The following is a 17175-nucleotide window of genomic DNA, read 5'->3' as shown; positions in this document are numbered from 1 at the left end:
ATACGTTTCTGCAGTGTATACTGCTCAGAGGACGGCACTGGAGAGATGATATACGTTTCTGCAGTGTATACTGCTCCGGGGACGGTACTGGAGGGAGGATATACGTTTCTGCAGTGTATACTGCTCCGAGGACAGCACTGGAGGGAGGCTATACATATCTGCAGTGTATACTGCTCCGAGGACGGCACTGGAGGGAGGATATACGCTTTTGCAGTGTATACTGCTCCGGGGACGGCACTGGAGGGAGGATATATGTTTCTGCAGTGTATACTGCTCCGAGGACGGCACTGGAGGGAGGATATACGTTTCTGCAGTGTATACTGCTCCGAGGACAGCACTGGAGGGAGGCTATACATATCTGCAGTGTATACTGCTCCGAGGACGGCACTGGAGGGAGGATATACGCTTTTGCAGTGTATACTGCTCCGGGGACGGAACTGGAGGGAGGATATACGTTTCTGCAGTGTATACTGCTCTGAGGACGGCACTGGAGGGAGGATATACGTTTCTGCAGTGTATACTGCTCTGAGGACGGCACTGGAGGGAGGATATACGTTTCTGCAGTGTATACTGCTCTGAGGACAGCACTGGAGGGAGGCTATACATATCTGCAGTGTATACTGCTCCGAGGACGGCACTGGAGGGAGGATATACGTTTCTGCAGTGTATACTGCTCCGAGGACGGCACTGGAGGGAGGATATACGTTTCTGCAGTGTATACTGCTCCAAGGACGGCACTGGAGGGAGGATTTACGTTTCTGCAGTGTATACTGCTCAGAGGACGGCACTGGAGGGAGGATATACGTTTCTGCAGTGTATACTGCTCCGGGGACGGCACTGGAGGGAGGATATACGCTTCTGCAGTGTATACTGCTCCGGGGACGGCACTGGAGGGAGGATATACGTTTCTGCAGTGTATACTGCTCCGAGGACGGCACTGGAGGAAGGATATACGTTTCTGCAGTGTATACTGCTCCAAGGACGGTACTGGAGGGAGGATATACGCTTCTGCAGTGTATACTGCTCCGGGGACGGCACTGGAGGGAGGATATACGTTTCTGCAGTGTATACTGCTCCGAGGACGGCACTGGAGGGAGGATATACGTTTCTGCAGTGTATACTGCTCTGAGGACGGCACTGGAGGGAGGATTTACGTTTCTGCAGTGTATACAGCTCCGGGGACGGCACTGGAGGGATGATATATGTTTCTGCAGTATATACTGCTCCGGGGACGGCACTGGAGGGAGGATATACGTTTCTGCAGTGTATACTGCTCCGGGGACGGCACTGGAGGGAGGATATACGTTTCTGCAGTGTATACTGCTCCGAGGACGGCACTGGAGGGAGGATATACGCTTCTGCAGTGTGTACTGCTCCGGGGACAGCACTGGAGGGAGGATATACGTTTCTGCAGTGTATAATGCTCAGAGGACGGCACTGGAGTGAGGATATACGTTTCTGCAGTGTGTACTGCTCCGGGGACAGCACTGGAGGGAAGATATACGTTTCTGCAGTGTATACTGCTCCGGGGACGGCACTGGAGGGAGGATATACGTTTCTGCAGTGTATACTGCTCCGGGGACGGCACTGGAGGGAGGATATACGTTTCTGCAGTGTATACTGCTCCGAGGACGGCACTGGAGGGAGGATATACGCTTCTGCAGTGTGTACTGCTCCGGGGACAGCACTGGAGGGAGGATATACGTTTCTGCAGTGTGTACTGCTCCGGGGACCGCACTGGAGGGAAGATATACGTTTCTGCAGTGTATACTGCTCCGGGGACGGCACTGGAGGGAGGATATACGTTTCTGCAGTGTATACTGCTCCGGGGACGGCACTGGAGGGAGGATATACGTTTCTGCAGTGTATTCTGCTCCGAGGACGGCACTGGAGGGAGGATATACGCTTTTGCAGTGTATACTGTTCCGGGGACGGCACTGGAGGGAGGATATACGTTTCTGCAGTGTATACTGCTCTGGGGACGGCACTGGAGGGAGGATATACGTTTCTGCAGTGTATACTGCTCCGAGGACGGCTCTGGAGGGAGGATATACGTTTCTGCAGTGTATACTGCTCCGGGGTCGGCACTGGAGGGAGGATATACGTTTTTGCAGTGTGTACTGCTCCGGGGACGGCACTGGAGGGAGGATATACGTTTCTGCAGTGTATACTGCTCTGAAGACGGCACTGGAGGGAGGATATACGTTTCTGCAGTGTATACTGCTCTGAGGACGGCACTGGAGGGAGGATATACGCTTCTGCAGTGTATACTGCTCCGGGGACGGCACTGGAGGGAGGATATACGTTTCTGCAGTGTATACTGCTCCGGGGACGGCACTGGAGGGAGGATATACGTTTCTGCAGTGTATACTGCTCTGAGGACGGCACTGGAGGGAGGATATACGCTTCTGCAGTGTATGCTGCTCCGGGGACGGCACTGGAGGGAGGATATACGTTTCTGCAGTGTATACTGCTCCAAGGACGGTACTGGAGGGAGGATATACGTTTCTGCAGTGTATACTGCTCCGGGGACGGCACTGGAGGGAGGATATACGTTTCTGCAGTGTATACTGCTCTGAGGACGGCACTGGAGGGAGGATATAATTTTCTGCAGTGTATACTGCTCCGGGGACGGCACTGGAGGGAGGATATACGTTTCTGCAGTGTATACTGCTCCGGGGACGGCACTGGAGGGAGGATATACATTTCTCTAGTGTATACTGCTCTGAGGACGGCACTGGAGGGAGGATATACGTTTCTGCAGTGTATACTGCTCGGGGGACGGCACTGGAGGGAGGATATACGCTTCTGCAGTGTATACTGCTCAGAGGACGGCACTGGAGGGAGGATATACGCTTCTGCAGTGTATACTGCTCCAGGGACGGCACTGGAGGGAGGATATACGTTTCTGCACTGTATACTGCTCCGAGGACGGCACTGGAGAGAGGATATACATTTCTGCAGTGTGTACTGCTCCGGGGACGGCACTGGAGGGAGGATATACGCTTCTGCAGTGTATACTGCTCAGAGGACGGCACTGGAGGGAGGATATACGTTTCTGCAGTGTATACTGCTCCGGGGACGGCACTGGAGGGAGGATGTACGTTTCTGCAGTGTATACTGCTCCGAGGACGGCACTGGAGGGAGGATATACGTTTCTGCAGTGTATTCTGCTCTGGGGACGGCACTGGAGGGAGGATATACGCTTCTGCAGTGTATACTGCTCCGGGGACGGCACTGGAGAGAGGATATACGCTTCTGCAGTGTATGCTGCTCCGGGGACGGCACTGGAGAGAGGATATACGCTTCTGCAGTGTATGCTGCTCCGGGGACGGCACTGGAGAGAGGATATACGCTTCTGCAGTGTATGCTGCTCCGGGGACGGCACTGGAGGGAGGATATACGCTTCTGCAGTGTATACTGCTCCGGGGATGGCACTGGAGGGAGGATATACGTTTCTGCAGTGTATACTGCTCCGAGGACGGCACTGGAGGGAGGATATACGCTTCTGCAGTGTATACTGCTCTGGGGACGGCACTGGAGGGAGGATATACGCTTCTGCAGTGTATACTGCTCTGGGGACGGCACTGGAGGGAGGATATACGTTTCTGCAGTGTATACTGCTCTGGGGACGGCACTGGAGGGAGGATATACGCTTCTGCAGTGTATACTGCTCTGGGGACGGCACTGGAGGGAGGATATACGTTTCTGCAGTGTATACTGCTCCGGGGACGGCACTGGAGGGAGGATATACGCTTCTGCAGTGTATACTGCTCCGGGGACGGTACTGGAGGGAGGATATACGCTTCTGCAGTGTATACTGCTCAGAGGACGGCACTGGAGGGAGGATATACGTTTCTGCAGTGTATTCTGCTCTGGGGACGGCACTGGAGGGAGGATATACGCTTCTGCAGTGTATACTGCTCCGGGGACGGCACTGGAGAGAGGATATACGCTTCTGCAGTGTATGCTGCTCCGGGGACGGCACTGGAGAGAGGATATACGCTTCTGCAGTGTATGCTGCTCCGGGGACGGCACTGGAGGGAGGATATACGCTTCTGCAGTGTATTCTGCTCCGGGGACAGCACTGGAGGGAGGATATACGTTTCTGCAGTGTATACTGCTCTGGGGACGGCACTGGAGGGAGGATATACGCTTCTGCAGTGTATACTGCTCTGGGGACGGCACTGGAGGGAGGATATACGCTTCTGCAGTGTATACTGCTCTGGGGACGGCACTGGAGGGAGGATATACGCTTCTGCAGTGTATACTGCTCTGGGGACGGCACTGGAGGGAGGATATACGCTTCTGCAGTGTATACTGCTCTGGGGACGGCACTGGAGGGAGGATATACGCTTCTGCAGTGTATACTGCTCCGGGGACGGCACTGGAGGGAGGATATACGTTTCTGCAGTGTATACTGCTCCGGGGACGGCACTGGAGGGAGGATATACGTTTCTGCAGTGTATACTGCTCCGGGAACGGCACTGGAGGGAGGATATACGTTTCTGCACTGTATACTGCTCCGGGGACGGCACTGGAGGGAGGATATACGTTTCTGCAGTGTATACAGCTCCGGGGACGCCGCTCCACATTATCTTGCGCTCGGTCACATGACTTTGCTGGTGACAGATTCTCTCATTTGCTGAGGTCGTTATTATCTTCTGGCTTCCGACAGAACGATCCTCCTGTGATCAGCAAAATGAGCCGCCTCCGCCCCAGAGCCCCCGAAATATCACTACTGGAGACAATAGAGAGCCCCGAGTCCACAGCCTGCAGCTCCGTACACAGCCGGGAGGGAAAGACTCGCTGCAGAGCCCCATTATACTGCAGAGCTGAACTCCGTTCATATAATTCATTACATATCCTGTACTTACCCTGAGTTACCTCCTGTATTATACTCCAGAGCTGCACTCACTATTCTGCTGGTGCAGTCACTGTGTACATACATTACTGATCCTGAGTCACCTCCTGTATTATATTCTAGAGCTGCACTCACTATTCTGCTGGTGCAGTCACTGTGTACATACATTACATTACTGATCCTGAGTTACCTCCTGTATTATATTCTAGAGCTGCACTCACTGTTCTGCTGGTGCAGTCACTGTGTACATACATTACTGATCCTGAGTTACCTCCTGTATTATACTCCAGAGCTGCACTCACTATTCTGCTGGTGCAGTCACTGTGTACATACATTACTGATCGTGAGTTACCTCCTGTATTATACTCCAGAGCTGCACTCACTATTCTGCTGCTGCAGTCACTGTGTACATACATTACTGATCCTGAGTTACCTCCTGTATTATACTCCAGAGCTGCACTCACTATTCTGCTGGTGCAGTCACTGTGTACATACATTACATTACTGATCCTGAGTTACCTCCTGTATTATACTCCAGAGCTGCACTCACTATTCTGCTGGTGCAGTCACTGTGTACATATATTGCTAATCCTGAGTTACGTCCTCTTTTATGCTCCAGAGCTTTATTCACAGTTCAGCTACCTGGAAACAGTCAGCAAGCTGTTGTTGCGGCCGCACATGCTTGTTTCTGAGCTCTCTGCTGACGTTGTTTTCAGCTTTTTGTTCAGTCATGAACAGCGACAAATGACAGACATGGAAGTCCTGGTGAGTGTGAATGGGGCTCTACAGGTGAGGGAGGTAAAGGGCACACCTGAGGTCACATGGTCACTGGTCTTCCTTGTGATTGGCTGTGCACAGATGTGGTATAGGGGGTATAATCCCGGGGTCTGGAGCCTCAGAGCTGCCATCTGTCCGCAGTCATTATGGTATTAAACAACTGGCCGCAGCCCAAATCACAGACTCATTAATCTAATTGTTCCTGCACTTCTGCTGCCGCCTGTTAACCCCTTCCTGACCATGAAAGAGTTACACGAAGAAAAGAATAAATAACCTGTATCCTGCACTTATAATATCGGCAGAAAGGGGTTATTTATTACTGACCCACATGTCAGAATGTAGCATGCTGCAGAGCAGAAATCTCCCAGCATTCCCTGAATGGCCAGTGTCTGCACAAAACTCCAGGCTCTGGATATTTGCATTCTAGGTAAAGTCAAATAACAAAGATCGGGCGACGCGGTGGCTCAGTGGTGAGCACTGCAGTCTTGTGGTGGCTCAGTGGTTAGCACTGCAGTCTTGTGGTAGCTCAGTGGTTAGCACTGCAGTCTTGTGGTGGCTCAGTGGTTAGCACTGCAGTCTTGTGGTGGCTCAGTGGTTAGCACTGCAGTCTTGTGGTGGCTCAGTGGTTAGCACTGCAGTCTTGTGGTGGCTCAGTGGTTAGCACTGCAGTCTTGTTGTGGCTCAGTGGTTAGCACTGCAGTCTTGTGGTGGCTCAGTGGTTAGCACTGCAGTCTTGTGGTGGCTCAGTGGTTAGCACTGCAGTCTTGTGGTGGCTCAGTGGTTAGCACTGCAGCCTTGCAGCGCTGGGGTCCTGGGTTCTAGTCCCACTGAGGACAACATCTGCAAGGAGTTTGTATGTTCTCCCCGTGTTTGCTCGGGTTTCCTCCGGGTTCTCCGGTTTCCTCCCACACTACAAAAACATACAGATAGGGGAATTTAGAATTGTGAGCCCCAATGGGGACAGTATTGCTGATGTACGTAAAGCGCTGCGGAATTAATAGCGCTATATAAATTAATAAATATTCTTATATTATCTACAATAAAATCTATTTTTGGATTCCTCGCCGGTGACTCTGCTTTTCTGAATCCTCTCTTTGTCCGGATTTCATGTGTAGAGATTCTCTGCAGCGCGGATCGTGTCCATGGAGCAGCGTCGTTATTATACGGTATAGGAGATATACTGGCGACTTTAAGAAAACCGTGATCCACAGATCAGAAGACGAGGCCTCACCTAACAAACAGGTTTTATAGACGCAAAATAGAAACAAAACCTTTGCTGAAGAATATCTTTGAATTGTTCTGGAATTTTGTGGATTTGTCTTTGGATTTCACAAAGTTTTAATCAAGCCCAACTTTCTCTGTAGCGGAGGAAGAAAAATGATTGTTGGAGCAATAAAGGATTGTGCTGCAGATCGTCTGTACCTGGAGCAGAGACGTTCCTCTGTCCCCGATCACGAGGGACACAAAGCTCTACTGGATTTCTACTGTCCCATAAGAAGCAGCAATATTGTGTGAAACCTCCTCACATTGCCATTAGCAGAGCAATCACTGTCGCATCTCCACACATATCCCATATTGCATCGCATCCAAAACAACTGTCAGATTTCCCTCACTTTCCTTTAGATGACAGGAGTGAGCAATAGGGATTGATGGTTTGATATTTCCATTGTGAAGTAACACGGCTTTCACACACTTCTCTGGGATAAGTCAATAAACAAATTCCAATCTGCAAAAAAGATACTCTTGATTCAGTTCTTCAAAGAGGCCATTCACATAGTTGCAGTGCACCATTGCTCCATCAACTGTGAAAAATTGTGTGAAAGTGTTACTTCTGTTTCGGTAATAACACACTTTGACTACATCATGAAGAAGAGTCTTCTGTTTCAAGTTCAGCTTTATCTTCTGACAATGAAAGGTCTCGGATGAGATCATTGATGCTGAGTAAAGCGTTCTGGCTGCTCCATCAGGTACGGACTCATCGTGACTTGAGGTCTCCATGTATTCGTCGGTAGCTTCACCTCCAGAGTCCTCATATTCTACTTCATTTTCATACAATCCAGACAGCGGTGGTGCAAGAAACGGCAGGGTCCCATCATGTGGAGCTGGCCTACTCGCAGATTCACATTCAGGGTAATTAATCTTGTGTTTGTTTTTTGTAGAAAAGCCTTTCAGTTTGACAAAAAAAAGTCATTGGCTGACCGCGCTGTCAATAAAACGTCCCATAAAACTCACTAAATCCTTTACTGATGTCCCTGTAAGAAAATTCACAATTACGTAAGACAAGCAAAGAAATGGGAATTACCGGAAAATCCACACACAATGAGAATGCAGAAATAACAAAAATACTTCCATCTCCGAAGCTTTATGCGATAGAGCGAAACCGAGCAGATGTATGGAATCCGCGCATCACACTCCATACAACACACATCACCTACTGATGAGAGTTCTGTGTGACCAGTGTAATCATCAGAGATGGTAAAATCATCACATGTAGAGAGAAAATGACAGCTCTGAGGCAAAAGCTCAGCCGGCTAATATACAGGACGTGTAAAGAAGACTGACTGTTTCCAATAGCAATCAGCAGAATAGTGAGTGCAGCTCTGGAGTATAATACAGGAGGTAACTCAGGATCAGTAATGTATGTACACAGTGACTGCACCAGCAGAATAGTGAGTGCAGCTCTGGAGTATAATACAGGAGGTAACTCAGGATCAGTAATGTAATGTATGTATACAGTGACTGCACCAGCAGAATAGTGAGTGCAGCTCTGGAGTATAATACAGGAGGTAACTCAGGATCAGTAATGTATGTATACAGTGACTGCTCCAGCAGAATAGTGAGTGCAGCTCTGGAGTATAATACAGGAGGTAACTCAGGATCAGTAATGTATGTACACAGTGACTGCACCAGCAGAATAGTGAGTGCAGCTCTGGAGTATAATACAGGAGGTAACTCAGGATCAGTAATGTATGTACACAGTGACTGCACCAGCAGAATAGTGAGTGCAGCTCTGGAGTATAATACAGGAAGTAACTCAGGATCAGTAATGTAATGTATGTACACAGTGACTGCACCAGCAGAATAGTGAGTGCAGCTCTGGAGTATAATACAGGAGGTAACTCAGGATCAGTAATGTATGTACACAGTGACTGCAGCAGCAGAATAGTGAGTGCAGCTCTGGAGTATAATACAGGAGGTAACTCAGGAGCAGTAATGTATGTACACAGTGACTGCACCAGCAGAATAGTGAGTGCAGCTCTGGAGTATAATACAGGAGGTAACTCAGGATCAGTAATGTATGTACACAGTGACTGCACCAGCAGAATAGTGAGTGCAGCTCTGGAGTATAATACTTGTAGTTGTATACTACAATGTTAGTGCTTTAGAGTTGATCTTGTCGGCTGAATTAAAGTATTTTTTCTTTTATTTACAGTCAGACCTGATTCAAGAAGCCAATATGATAATGGCCAAACTGGACTATGTGGAGGGCGAGTATAAGGAGGCTCTAGGTATTTACGCTCTCGTCGCTCTGGATGACATTCAGTTGGTGGCGGCTCCTCCTTACAAGTTACGGATGATCGCTGAAGCTTACTCAACCAAAGGTAGAAATATTATGCTGTCTCTTTAAAACGTTTTTTTTTTTTTTTCTTTTTTTTTTTTTGCTCTTTTGCCACTAAAAGATCATTGAGAGTCTGATCCACATTCCAGTGCATGATTCCAGCTCTGCAGCCGCTTTATTATCTGAATAGAAATGCTGAATTGTTTAGCACCAGGACTAAATTAACCCTTTCCCCGGCCGCAGGGATCAATTGTTCCCTTTTCACAGACTTATGTCTGACATAATATTCTAAAGATGTCGTAGCCAGAGATCAGTAAGCAATAGGAGGTCACTCACTGGAGACACAACTGATGCCTCATCTCAGCTGCAGCAGAGCCACCAGCAAGGAGGCTACATAGGAGAATGGTTCCCTAGAGATCAGCGGTGACATCACTGAGAACACCTCCTATCCATCACCAGAGATCAGCAGTGACATCACTGAGAACACCTCCTATCCATCACCAGAGATCAGCGGTGACATCACTGAGAACACCTCCTATCCATCACCAGAGATCAGCAGTGACATCACTGAGAACACCTCCTATCCATCACCAGAGATCAGCGGTGACATCACTGAGAACACCTCCTATCCATCACCAGAGATCAGCAGTGACTTCACTGAGAACACCGCCTATCCATCACCAGAGATCAGCAGTGACATCACTGAGAACACCGCCTATCCATCACCAGAGATCAGCAGTGACATCACTGAGAACACCTCCTATCCATCACCAGAGATCAGCGGTGACATCACTGAGAACACCTCCTATCCATCACCAGAGATCAGCAGTGACATCACTGAGAACACCTCCTATCCATCACCAGAGATCAGCAGTGACATCACTGAGAAACCTCCTACCATCAACTGGAGTAACACCTCCTACCATCACCAAGAGATCAGCGGTGACATCACTGAGAACACCTCCTATCCATCACCAGAGATCAGCGGTGACATCACTGAGAACACCTCCTATCCATCACCAGAGATCAGCGGTGACATCACTGAGAACACCTCCCTATCCCATCACCAGAGAGATCAGCGGTGACATCACTTGAGAACACCTCCTATCCATCACCAGAGATTCAGCGGTGACATCACTGAGAACACCTCCTATCCATCACCAGAGATCAGCGGTGACATCACTGAGAACACCTCCTATCCATCACCAGTAGATCAGCACGTGACATCACTGAGATACACCTCCTATCCATCACCAGAGATCAGCAGGTGACATCACTGAGAACACCTCCTATCCATCACCCAGAGATCAGCTGTGACCACTCTGAGAACACCGCCTATCCATCACCAGAGATCAGCAGTGACATCACTTAGAACACCTCCTATCCAATCACCAGAGATCAGCGGTGACATCACTGAGAACACCGCCTATCCATCACCAGAGATCAGCAGTGACATCACTGAGACACCGCCTAGCCATCAACCAGAGATCATGCGGTGACATCACTGAGAACACCTCCTATCCCATCACCCAGAGATCAGCAGTGACATCACTGAGAACACCTCCTATCCATCACCAAGAGATCAGCAGTGACATCACTGAGAACACCTCCTATCCATCACCAGAGAATCAGCAGTGACATCACTGAGAACACCTCCTATCCATCACCAAGAGATCAGCGGTGACATCACTGAGAACACCTCCTATCCATCACCAGATATCAGCGGACATCACTGAGGTGAATCACTGAGACTCCTACTCACCTTCACCAGAGATATCAGCGGTGACATCACTGAGAACACCTCCTATCCATCACCAGAGATCAGCGGTGACATCACTGAGAACACCTCCTATCCCATCACCAGAGATCAGCGGTGACATCACTGAGAACACCTCCTATCCATCACCAGAGTGATCAGCAGTGACATCACTGAGAACACCTCCTAATCCATCACCAGAGAGATCAGCAGTGACATCACTGAGAACACCTCCTATCCATCACCAGTAGATCAGCGGTGACATCACTGAGAACACCGCCTATCCATCACCAGAGATCAGCAGTGACATCACTGAGAACACCTCCTATCCTTCACCAGAGATCAGCGGTGACATCACTGAGAACACCGCCTATCCATCACCAGAGATCAGCAGTGACATCACTGAGAACACCTCCTATACCAATCACCAGAGATCAGACGTGTGACATCACTGAGAACACCGCCTATCCATCACCAGAGATCAGCAGTGTGACATCACTGAGAACAACCTCCTATCCATCACCAGAGATCAGCGGTGACATCACTGAGAACACCTCCATATCCATCACCAGAGATCAGCAGTGACATCACTGAGAACACCTCCTATCCATCACCAGAGATCAGCAGTGACATCACTGAGAACACCTCCTATCCATCAACCAGAGATCAGCGGTTGACTCACTGAGAATCACCGCCTATCCATCACCAGAGATCAGCAGTGACATCACTGAGAACACCTCCTATCCCATCACCCGATAGATCAGCGGTGACATCACTGAGAACACCGCCTATCCATCACCAGAGATCAGCAGTGACATCACTGAGAACACCGCCTATCCATCACCAGAGATCAGCAGTGACATCACTGAGAACACCGCCTATCCATCACCAGAGAGATCAGCGGTGACATCACTGAGAACACCGCCTATCCATCACCAGAGATCAGCAGGTGACATCACTGAGAACACCTCCTATCCAGTCACCAGAGAGATCACAGTGACATCACTGAGAACACCTCCTATCCCATCATCCAGAGATCAGCAGTGACATCACTGAGAACACCTCCTATCCATCACACCAGAGATCAGCTATAAATACCTTTTCTCCTGCAGTCGTCTCGGTCACAACATTGGTCTTTGTGTTCTACTCTGTTGTGTGCAGCAGGGGGCGCCGTGTCCTCAGATTACGCTCGCTCCATTTCTCGCTGGCCTCGGATCGGATTGCATTCAGTCTCCAGCCTCAGTGACAAAGTGACAGTTCCTCTTCAATCCGCGACATTAATACCGTTATGCCATTAGTGCCGCCAAGTAATTACCGGAAAAATTACACTTGTCATATCAGCTTAGACGCGGGGAGAGGACTCTGCTGCGCTCACGAGAACAGGTGTGTGGATGGGGGAGCGATAAGATTGGGGTGCTCAGTGAAAAGGAGCAGCACCCCGTGTGATCATTGTCCGAGGTGCAACCATCCCCCAATAAAACCTATAGGACATTGAATGTTCTCATTCACTGACAGCCAGCAGAAGTCTTTCAGCAGCCCCCCAAAACCCCCTCTGCCCGTACTCTGTGACTGCTGTCCCGTGCCCCCCCTGGTTGTGAGGCCGCTCTGCCCCCCACTGGTGGTGAGACTGCTCTGCTTCCCCCCCCCCCTGGAGGTGAGGCGGCTCTGCACCCCCCCCCTGGTGGTGAGAGCGGCTCTGCCCCCCCCCCGGTGGTGAGGAACGCTCTGGCCCCCCCCCCACCCCCCGGTGGGTGAGGGCCGCTCTGCCCCCCCCCCCCCAGGTGGTGAAGCCGCTCATAACACCCCCGCCCCCCCCTTCCCCCGCTGGTGAGGCCTGCCCTGTCCCCTCTGCTGGTGAGGCCCGCTTCTGCCCCCCCCCCCCTGCTGGTGAGGCCGCCTTGTCCCTCTGCTGGTGAGTGCGCTCTGCCCCCCCCCGCTGGTGAGGCCGCTCTGCCCCCCCCCCCCGCTGGGTGAGGGCCGCTCTCTCCCCCCCCCCCCCCCTTTCCTCTGCCGGTTGGGGCCGCTCTCTGTCCCTCTGCTGGTGAGTGCCGCTCTACACCCCCCTGCTGGTGAGGCTGACCCTGTCCCTCGTGCTGGTGAGGCCGCCTCTGGCCCCCCCCCCCCCCCAGCTGGTGAGGCCGCTCTGCCCCCCCCCCCCGCTGGTGACGGCCAGCTCTGCCCCCCCCCCACGCTGGTGAGGTGGCCGTCTTCTCCCCCCCCCCCCCCTTCTCTTCCTCTGCCGGTGGGGGCCGGCTCTGTCCCCCTGCTGGGTGAGGCTGTGCCCTGTCCCTCTGCTGGTGAGGCCCGCTCTGCCCCCCTGCTGGTGAGGCTGCCCTGTCCCTATGCTGGTGAGGGCCGCTCTGCCCCCCCCCGCTGGTTGAGGCCGCTCTGCCTCCCCCCCCCTCCGCTGGTGAAGCCGCTCTGCCGCCCCCCCGCTGGTGAAGCCGCTCTGTCCCCCTCCCCCCCCCCCCCGCTGGTGAGGCCACCAATTGCCCACACTGCTTGTGAGGCCGTGCATTCACCCTGGTTGTGGCCACTTGCTCTATTACACATCCCCTCTGCTGGGCTGAGATCTATAAGCGATGTGCCGCTCTGATTGCCTCTTGTTCTGTGCAGGTGCTGCGCAGCCTCGGCTGTCGGCCATGTTTCAACCACTCACTGCCGCTGTTTTTTTTTCTGTAAATTGTAGGTCTTTGTCTAGAAAAGCTGCCGTATTCCTCCTCCACTAACAGTCTCCACGTTGGACCGGGGACCAGGAAATCATCACCTGCTACGAGAAGTCGGGGGACATCGGCCCTGCTGTACCTGCAGGAGGTGGAGCGGGTGAGCGCGCGCCGAGGGCCGGGGTGCGGGGGCTCCATCCAACCACTGCAGAACCAGCGCACCCAGCATGCTCCTCTACATCCTGCCACTGTCAGGGCACGGGGAGCTCCACGGGTTGAAGTCCGCTCCTTTTGTGCAGTGTCAGGTGGATAGAGCTGTTGTGGCCTTGGAGAAGATAACAGGGAACAATAGCTGCCATTGATCTGTGCAGCAAATAGAGATAAGGGACAATCAATACTCGCCTATTAGTTCTTGTTTCACATTTACTAGTGGATGTAAGAACCCGTGTATTCCCCCCTGCAGCTGTGGGGGGCATTAATAAATCATGGGACCCCCGCTCCGGCCATATTAAATAAAAGTGGAAATGAGAATTGTGTCTCCCGAGATCCAAGAGTTCTGATTGGTTGGGCCGAGGCGGCGGCGGTGGTAATGTGGACTTAAAGGGGCAGCAACAAGCTTGATCAGTTATCCACATTTCTGACCCAGCGGCTGCGGAGCAGAAGAATCTTCCTACAAATATATATATATCATTTTCTTCCCACGTCAGGTGCAGGCAGCAAATATACAGAACCGGAGTCCGAAGCCGGGCCCCGCGGCCCCGGACCAGGAGATGAGCTTCTTCCTGGAGACCGGGCTGCAGCGAGCGCACGTCCTGTACTTCAAGAACGGGTGAGTGGTGTCCGGCCGGCGTGCGGGCCCCCCGGATCGGTGACCCCTCCTGTCCTCTGTGTTCTCTATTGGGTGGAAGGGGTGGCACTTATTTTTCGTTTGCACTTCTTGTGGATCTTTTATTTTCTCTGTATGTTTATAACGTTCCGCTGCAGGATAAACTTTCACGAGGATGCACAGTACGTATACCGCTAATATGTGTCAGTGGCCTAGAGACCCCTTAGTCCGGTGTCTGTGACCCCCCCCACCTCCCCCGTGAGCCCACTTCACCCGTAGGATCCAGATTCGGTGACTTTGTAGCTTCATCATCAAGAAAGAAGAAAATAAAATGTATTCATTTACCGCAAGTTCAAACCTTGGAGGCGATTTCTCTTATGTCTTGTCTTCCTCCTCTGCCCGTCGCCCCTTGCTGATTCAGTGTCTGCGCTCAGCCCGTCACCATCGCTGCACAGGGGACCCCGTGGAATCCATTCATCACTCCATCCACATGAATTGCACAGCAGATCTGTGCTGTGCAGACACTGAACCAGCAGCGACCCAGCAAAGTCTTCAAGACTCAGATGAAACCTAAAAAAGAAGGGAATTTTGTTACTTACCGTAAATTCCTTTTCTTCTAGCTCCTATTGGGAGACCCAGACGATTGGGTGTATAGCTACTGCCTCCGGAGGCCACACAAAGCAATTACACTAAAAAGTGTAAGGCCCCTCCCCTTCTGGCTATACACCCCCAGTGGGATCACTGGCTCACCTGTTTTAGTGCAAAAGCAAGAAGGAGGAAAGCCAAGAACTGGTTTAAACAAATTCACTCCGAAGTAACATCGGAGAACTGAAACCGTTCAACATGAACAACATGTGTACCCGCAAACAACAAAAACATCCCGAAGGACAACAGGGCGGTGCTGGGTCTCCCAATAAGAGCTAGAAGAAAAGGAATTTACGGTAAGTAACAAAATTCCCTTCTTCTTCGGCGCTCCATTTGGGAGACCCAGACGATTGGGACGTCCAAAAGCAGTCCCTGGGTGGGTAAAGAAATACCTCATGTTAGAGCTGCAAAGACAGCCCTCCCCTACGGGGAGGCAACTGCCGCCTGCAGGACTCTTCTACCTAGGCTGGCGTCCGCCGAAGCATAGGTATGCACCTGATAATGCTTGGTGAAAGTGTGCAGACTCGACCAGGTAGCTGCCTGGCACACCTGTTGAGCCGTAGCCTGGTGTCGTAATGCCCAGGACGCACCCACGGCTCTGGTAGAATGGGCCTTCAGCCCTGATGGAACCGGAAGCCCAGCAGAACGGTAGGCTTCAAGAATTGGTTCTTTGATCCATCGAGCCAGGGTGGCCTTGGAAGCCTGCGACCCTTTGCGCTTACCAGCGACAAGGACAAAGAGTGCATCGGAGCGGCGCAGGAGCGCCGTGCGGGAAATGTAGATTCTGAGTGCTCTCACCAGATCTAACAAATGTAAATTCTTCTCATAGCGATGAACTGCATGAGGACAAAAAGAAGGCAAAGAGATATCCTGATTAAGATGAAAAGAGGATACCACCTTCGGGAGAAACTCCTGAATGGGGCGCAGCACTACCTTGTCCTGGTGGAAGACCAGGAAGGGAGCCTTGGATGATAGTGCTGCCAGCTCAGGACACTCTCCGAAGAGATGTGATCGCTACCAGAAAAGCCCACTTTCTGTGATAGTCTAGAAAGTGAAACCTCCCTCAGAGGCTCGAAGGGCGGCTTCTGGAGGGCAACCAGTACCCTGTTCAGATCCCATGGATCTAACGGCCGCTTGTACGGGGGTACGATATGACAAACCCCCTGCAGGAACGTGCGCACCTGAGAAAGTCGTGCTAGACGCTTCTGAAAACAACACGGGATAGCGCCGAGACTTGCCCTTAAGGGAGCCGAGCGACCAAACCTTTTTCTAACCCAGATTGCAGGAAAGAAAGAAATGTAGGCAATACAAAAGGCCAGGGAGACACTCCCTGAGCAGAGCAACCAGGATAAGAATATCCTCCACGTTCTGTGGTAGATCTTAGCGGACGTGGGCTTCCTAGCCTGTCTCATGGTGGCAACGACCCCTTGGGATGATCCTGAAGACGCTAGGATCCAGGACTCAATGGCCACACAGTCAGGTTCAGGGCCGCAGAATTCCGATGGAAAAAACGGCCCTTGGGACAGCAAGTCTGGTCGGTCTGGTAGTGCCCACGGTTGGCCGACCGTGAGATGCCACAGAATCCGGATACCACGCCCTCCTTGGCCAGTCTGGGGCGACGAGTATGACGCGGCTGCAGTCGGATCTGATCTTGCGTAGCACCCTGGGCAAGAGTGCCAGAGGTGGAAACACATAAGGGAGCCGGAACTGCGACCAATCTTGCACTAAGGCGTCTGCCGCCAGAGCTCTGTGATCGCGAGACCGTGCCATGAAGGTTGGGACCTTGTTGTTGTGCCGGGACGCCATTAAGTCGACGTCCGGCCTTCCCCAGCGGCGACAGATTTCCTGAAACACGTCCGGGTGAAGGGACCATTCCCCTGCGTCCATGCCCTGGCGACTGAGGAAGTCTGCTTCCCAGTTTTCCTTCCACGCGGGGATGTGAACTGCGGATATGGTGGAGGCTGTGGCTTCCACCCACATCAGAATCCGCCGGACTTCCTGGAAGGCTTGCCGACTGCGTGTCCCCCCTTGGTGGTTGATGTATGCACCGCTGTGGAGTTGTCCGACTGAATTCGGATCTGCCTT

General features: G+C 51.8%; 1 protein-coding gene across 4 annotated transcripts in view; it reads left to right on the top strand.

The window, feature by feature from the left end:
• TTC7B (tetratricopeptide repeat domain 7B) overlaps positions 1-17175 on the top strand; it is a 127460-nt gene that overhangs the window by 21879 nt on the left and 88406 nt on the right. For all 4 annotated transcript variants that reach the window (XM_075330195.1, XM_075330194.1, XM_075330193.1 and 1 more), the window contains exon 3: positions 9075-9243. In XM_075330195.1, the coding sequence (XP_075186310.1) occupies positions 9075-9243 (169 nt within the window). The remainder of the gene's footprint in view (positions 1-9074; positions 9244-17175) is intronic.

This window comes from Anomaloglossus baeobatrachus, chromosome 12 (genome assembly GCF_048569485.1).
Source record: "Anomaloglossus baeobatrachus isolate aAnoBae1 chromosome 12, aAnoBae1.hap1, whole genome shotgun sequence".
Lineage (NCBI taxonomy): Eukaryota > Metazoa > Chordata > Amphibia > Anura > Aromobatidae > Anomaloglossus > Anomaloglossus baeobatrachus.
The sequence above is the reverse complement of the archived record's forward strand: the minus strand, read 5'-3'. Positions and strand labels throughout refer to the sequence as shown.